The 7044-nt window shown below is 35.8% G+C and overlaps 1 protein-coding gene across 1 annotated transcript in view; it reads left to right on the forward strand.

The window, feature by feature from the left end:
* LOC106871452 (dynein axonemal heavy chain 5) overlaps positions 1 to 7044 on the forward strand; it is a 358231-nt gene that overhangs the window by 314700 nt on the left and 36487 nt on the right. Inside the window, exons 66-69 of the mRNA XM_014917924.2 lie at positions 8 to 34; positions 1551 to 1808; positions 4330 to 4524; positions 4691 to 4846. Of these exons, the coding sequence (XP_014773410.1) occupies positions 8 to 34; positions 1551 to 1808; positions 4330 to 4524; positions 4691 to 4846 (636 nt within the window). The remainder of the gene's footprint in view (positions 1 to 7; positions 35 to 1550; positions 1809 to 4329; positions 4525 to 4690; positions 4847 to 7044) is intronic.

Raw genomic sequence — 7044 nt, forward strand, 5'->3', positions numbered from 1 at the left:
GGCAATATATGATGAAGCTATGAGGAAGAAGCAGGTAATTAATTAATGTGGTTCCTTTTGTATACAATACTTTCTTTTTTGGTGCTACTCACTTGCCACCACCACCACCACCACCCCCCCATGCATACACCACACACAAATCAGCTTTTTTTCTTAGTTGGTGTACAAATCTGTTTATTTGGATAACAGTAAATAAATCGGATGGATCAATTAGTGTACACATACATTAAATGTAATGAGTTTCTATTCTCCAGCAATTATTTCATTGGTGCCCTAAGCAGAACCATAAGACAAGGGCTGCAGAACCATGCATGTTGGTTTGATCTCTATTTTAGTCTTTTACATGTCATTGTGATGATGGTACGTTATCTATCAAAGATATCGCTATTATAATTTGCATTTCAAAATCTCTCTCTCTTTCTTTCTCTCTCTTTCTTTCTCTCTGTTTCCCTCTCATTTTCTCTCTCTCTTCCATGAGTATTTGGAAACATTCTGCTGCATGCTTCATTCTTAAGTTGACCTCAGCGGAATTTGAACTCAGAATGTAAAGACTGATGAAATACTGCTAAGCATTTCGCCTGGCGTGCTAATGATTCTGCCAGCTCACTGCCTTGTATATACCCTAATGATATTGTAGGCTTCCTGCTGTCTTTTTGAAACAATAATTGTAAAAATAATGTCCCAATTTTACTATCCCCATGTTACTTCCATCAGGGCAGTAACTTGTCATGACCATGTTACACCAAATGAGTCATATTCACATTTAGATGATCTTTACATTGCGAATTGTCTTTTTCAAAGACCCATTGTAATTGCTGGTATAAAGATTAAAAAATCTCTTTTCTTTGTGATAAGCCTTAAAAATTTGTACATCAACACTAAAGTTAAATAAAATTAAGCATTATATTCATGCATTTGCTTTTCAAGATTCTTGATGAGAAAATGTGTGTTGGAACAAATATTGTTATACTTGAGGATAGTAGTTTTTGTTCTGTTTGCCAATTAAACATTCACTTTCGTCTTTATTTGTATTATATTTTATAGAATAAGAGGAGACACATGGGACATAGAGTCACTGATGAGATTACAGAATGTGTGACAAAAGAGCTTTGACATACATCATCATCATCATCATCATTTATCGTCCACTTTCCATGCTAGCATGGGTTGGACGATTTGACTGAGGACTGGTGAACCAGATGGCTACACCAGGCTCCAATCTGATTTGGCAGAGTTTCTACAGCTGGAAGCCCTTCCTAACGCCAACCATTCCGAGAGTGTAGTGGGTGCTTTTACGTGCCACTGGTACGAAGGCCAGTCAGGCGGTACTGGCAACGGCCACGTATAAACTAAAAATAATATGAATAAAAACTAAAGTGAAGATCAAATAGTATGTGTGTTTAATTGGTTAAAAAAAAGAAAAATAAATAAATAAACATGACCACCCCCAAGTATAACAATAAAATTAACTGAAATTAAATAAGTTTTTGTAAAATGCTTTGTCAGCGGTGTTATTTACATTTTCTTTATTTGTTTTCATTTGTGAAAAGGCTCTTGTTGATGATGCTGATGCTTGCCGCAAGAAGATGAGTAATGCTACAGCATTGATAGAAGGACTCAGTGGGGAGAAAATACGTTGGACTGATGCCAGCAAAGATTTTGCTCAGCAGATACAGAATCTAGTAGGAAATGTACTGTTGGCAACAGGCTTTCTTTCATATACTGGACCCTATAACCAAGAGTTCCGTGACAAACTGATGAATTCTTGGAAGCAGGAAATGACCAAAGCTAAAATACCATTTACGCCAGTAAGATAAACTGTTATCATCTTCATTATCTCGTTATCATCTTCCATCATCTTCATCATTACCGTCAATGTCAGCACCACGATAGTCTTCACTACTAGTTTTACATACTCTCATATCTGTTTGCAATATTTTATCTTTCCTAGAATATATATATATATATATATATATATATATATATATATGAAATAATAAAAGTGAAATTCTCTTTGTCCAATATCCCTGTATCTCAGTCTACATTTGCTCTACATAGATATATACCCTTTTGGAACCAGGATGATCCCAGGATTGAAAATCAGCCCTTCATTTGGTTCTTGAACATCCAGCATTGGGATCTGATTTAAAAGCATTTGGGTTACTATTTCTAGCAGGTAAAGCTTGACTGTTTCACACCATCTTGGTTGGTGTTATTCAGATGACATCAAGGATCAAGGGGGGAAATAAATGACATTCACTTCATTAATTTTACATCGAAATAAGAAGTTTGGGACAAATTGGCCAATAGTTGAAATTCAACTTGGGACAGGAACAACAGAATGATTGCATCACATAATTAATTCTCATCTGTTCTACACTTAACCATTGATCCCCACCCCAGTCATATAGTCATTATTATAGTCATGCTATTTAGCTCTCGTTAGTTTTGGGCTGCAAATTTCTGGTAGAGTGAATTGTGTCATGGTGCTGTTTTTCTCACAAAAGATGCCCAACTGACCCTACTATACTGTGTAGTTGACAAAATCACAAAGAAACAATGTGCTTGTGCGAAATTAAAAATGTAAAATGGCAAAAATTTACCCTTTATGTATGTATATATATATGTATATCATCATCATCATCATCATTTAACATCTATTGTCCCTGCTGGCATGGGTTGAATGGTTTAACCAGTGATGGCAAAATGGGGTGGTGCATCAGACTCCAGTTTGATTTGCCATGGTTTCTATGGCTGGTTGCCCTTCCTAACACCGTGTATATATATGTGTGTGTATATGACAAAATAACAGGGCTCGATTGATGTGATTGTTTGTTCAGGTAGAAATAGCAGCCACATCTCCCTTAAATTTCACCCTACTGCCTTAAAAAATGGCAGATCACTTTGTATGATGTAATTTCAAATAAAGGACAAGATGATGTCATCCAGAACACGTTTGATCATAGATCTGCTCAATTATAGCTGACTGGAGCCAAATAACAATGACAAATTTTTTCTCTTAAATACATTTTCTCTCTGAATTCATTGCTTCTAAACAACAATTTTTATTTCTTTATTGCCCACAAGGGGCTAAACATAGAGGGGATAAACAAGGACAGACAAGCAGATTAAGTCGACTACATCGACCCCAGTGCGTAACTGGTACTTAATTTATCGACCCCGAAAGGATGAAAGGCAAAGTCGACCTCGGCGGAATTTGAACTCAGAACGTAACTGCAGATGAAATACCGCTAAGCACTTCGCCCGGCATGTTAACAATTCTATCAAGCTCTTTGTTATAGTGTCGTTTATTATTTTGCTTACTGTTAGAGCAGTTGGACGCTGTCATTATTCTTTATCTTTTGCTTTCTATTATTTCTTACATAATATCTGTGTAATAGTTAATAGAAGTAATCTTTATGGAGCCATTCTTACTTCCATGTGGCATATTACAGTGGCAATTTTAAGGTTTGAATTCTTTATTATGTGGCACTTAATAAGTTCCAACTAAATAGTTATCTTTATAATTTTAAAACCTTATAGTTCCTATTGTTATGATGAGCAAGACTTGCAGCTTCATAAATGTGTTTGCTTCTTATAAAAGTCATTACTTCATGCTGTCAATATTGTCATGAACAATAATAGCTACTAATATTTTGACTAATCTGTAGACTTATATTTCTCTCTTTGTCTGTCTGTCTCTTTCTGTGTGTATGTGTTTGTGATGGTGCCATGCTGTGCCATTACCAAATAAAAAGCTCTTGTATTGGTGCCATGTAAAAGTGCTCAAGCTAGTGCCACATAAAAAAACATCCAGTACACACTATAAAGTGGTTGGTGTTAAGAAGGACATCGAGGCGTAGAGACCAAGCCAAATCAGACTGGAAACTGGTGCAGCTCTTCAGTTTGTCATCTCTGGTCTAACCGTCCAACTCATGACAGCATGGAAAAGAGACATTAAAGGATGATAATGTGATGATGATGATGATGATGGTGATGTGTGTGTATGTGTGTGAGAGTCTTTGTATTTGATATATATTGTAAATCAGGTAGATGATAACTTGAAGGTAAAATTAGTGAGAGACTGGCAACTTATAAATAATTTGATACTTCACAATTGCGAAAATCCCCTCCAACATGGTTACTGCCTCTACCACCACCACCACCACCACCATCACCATTATCTTTATTATTATTAACATTTGCACCAACTCCATTAACATTATCGCCACAAAACATCATCGACAAAATCATATCATCAATTCCATCATCATCATCATCACAACCATTAACATCAACAACATCAGTGAATTTCTTCTCTTTCTCCAGAAAATAGACATCATAGGCATGTTAGTAGACACGACCACAATTACTGAGTGGAACTTGCAAGGTTTACCCAACGATGAACTTTCTACACAGAATGGACTGATTGTGAACAAAGCAGCTCTCTTTCCTCTACTCATTGACCCACAAGGACAAGGAAAGGCCTGGATTAAAAACCGAGAAAAAGAAAATAATCTTCAAGTAAGTGTACCCCAAGTACCTTCCTTAAGAATTCTTGGCAAACTTTCAGGTTTGGACAATAATTCTTCTCTAAGGTGTTATCAACACACACTACTTAAAACCTGTATGATGACAAACAGCATATTACTATACTGCTTCTCTAGCCCTGCCATCTACTCTTCGACAGATTACGTCTCTGAATCACAAATACTTTCGAACCCACCTAGAAGATAGTTTGTCTGCTGGTCGACCATTATTGATTGAAGATATAGAAGAAGAACTTGACCCAGCATTGGATAACATCTTAGAAAAAAATATTATCAAAATTGGTACCAATTACAAGGTAGGTTTCAGTAACATTTAGTTCCACTGGATTGTGATCTTTGGTCAAAGACCTTTTTGTCTGAAACAGTAGTAGTGAACAGGAATTTGGGTTTTATTGTTCTGATTTATTATTTTACTGTTTTGGGTTCAAGTCTAGTTCAGAGTTCAAATCCTCTTTAATTCTCTACTTCTGCATACTAATGTATTAGTTATCATTGCCCTAAGGTTGATTATAATGAATATATTCTCGTGGCTGTGTGGTAAGTAGCTTACTTCCCAACCACATGGTTCTGGGTTCAGTCCCACTGTATGGCATCTTGGGCAAGTGTCTTCTACTATAGCCTCAGTGGATTTGGAAACTGAAGGAAGTTCATCATATATGTATGTATATATTTGTGTGTGTGTGTCTATGTTTGCCCCTGCACTATTGCTTGACAACTGATGTTGGTGTGTTTATGTCCCTGTAACTTAACAGTTCAACAAAAGAGACCGATAGAATAAGTACAAGGCTTACAAAGAATAAGTCCTGGGGGTTGATTTGTTCAACTAAAGGCGGTGCTCCAGCATGGCTGCAGTCAAATAACTGAAACAAGTAAAAGAATAAAAGAATACCCTTTTAGTGGAGGCACGTGGCATAGTGGCTAAGGTCCTGGACTCATGATTGTCAGATTGTGGTTTCAATTCCTGGAGTGGATGATGCATTGTGTTCTGGAACAAAACGCTTCATTTCACATTGCTCCAGTCCATTCACCTGGCAAAAATGAGTAATCCTGCAATGGACCAGCGTCCTGTCCCATTGGGGAATATATATGCCATGGAAACCAGGAAACCGGCCTTACGAGCTTTCTATTTCTTTAATCTACTCATAAGGCTCATGTTGACCTGTAGCTTTAGTATGAGGCATTTACTCAAGGTGTCATGCAGTTGAATTGAATTAAAAAATCATATGATTGCGGAGCAAGCTTGTTTACTTCTGACCCATTTCTAAGTCTCTGTGTATGTGTATGTATGTGTGTGTATGTGTATGTATGTATGTGTGTATGTGTGTGTGTGTATAAATTTGTATCATAAAGTAAAAGGGAATGGAAGCTAAGTATTATATAAATATGCATTCACACACATGCACATGCATCCACAAATTTGTACTTATTATAAATAGGACACATTTGCATATTTGCATTAATGGGAGTGGCCTATATGCTGTCTTTACAGTTTAGCAGAAATTGCTTTAGAGACTGATCATTTAGGTTTGACTATTAATTACATAATATAAATCAATTGTAACATGATTTATCTTCAACTCCAGTCGCTGTCTTGTTACTTGTATTTACATAGATCTGCTGCTTGCTTTTCTTTTGCTCTCTGTTGACATTACTACTGCTGTTTATATTTACCCAATGAAACAATGTAATGTGCTACTTACAAGTGTTAATTACTCAGGTGGTTGACTCATGGAGACATTCTTTATGCATACAACTTGACTTTTAGCAGGGCTCCTGATAAAACTAAATTAATCCTCTGATTTTCAAAATTGCTATTGAGCTAACTGACATGCTGTCTTAGCTAATCTAGGACAAATCTCCTTTATTACCATTCTTCACTGATATTTGTGGAATTATTTTTAGGTGATGTTTAAGTTTAAAAAGGTAATCCAGTGTGCCCCAAACTATACTGATTTTAAGACTTACATAAAAGTAATTCAAATAAATTTACATTAATATATGTGACCCGTTGTTTTAATATTAATTTTTAAGCAGAGTGCCAAACATATTTGCATTAATAAAAGCAGGCAGCCACTTGGTTATCTGTCTGTATTTACAGATATTACTTTAGAGAGAATCATTTAGATTAAAACATTAGTTGTAACATGATTTGAATTTAAAACCTGTATCAAGAGAGGTACATTCATTACTGAGATATTAGCCTTAGAACAATTCACTATAAGCTTTCTTTGCGTATTTAAGTGTGATTGCTTAAGATTTATAAAACTGAAACAAATAAGTTCTTGTGAGAAATGTGTGCATTTGTGCAGATTATATTGTTGAACAAGCCACAACGTATTATTTTTTTTTTGTTTCATTCAGTGACAGCATCCCCAAACACCAGTGTTAAGTAGGATTCATTGCTATCAAATATATTTTCAACTTCATTTCTACCTTCAGAAAGCTTATAAGAGAGAGAGAGAGAGAGAGAGAGAGAGAGAGAGAGAGAGAGAGA

The sequence above is a fragment of the Octopus bimaculoides genome, chromosome 10, assembly GCF_001194135.2.
Source record: "Octopus bimaculoides isolate UCB-OBI-ISO-001 chromosome 10, ASM119413v2, whole genome shotgun sequence".
NCBI lineage: Eukaryota > Metazoa > Mollusca > Cephalopoda > Octopoda > Octopodidae > Octopus > Octopus bimaculoides.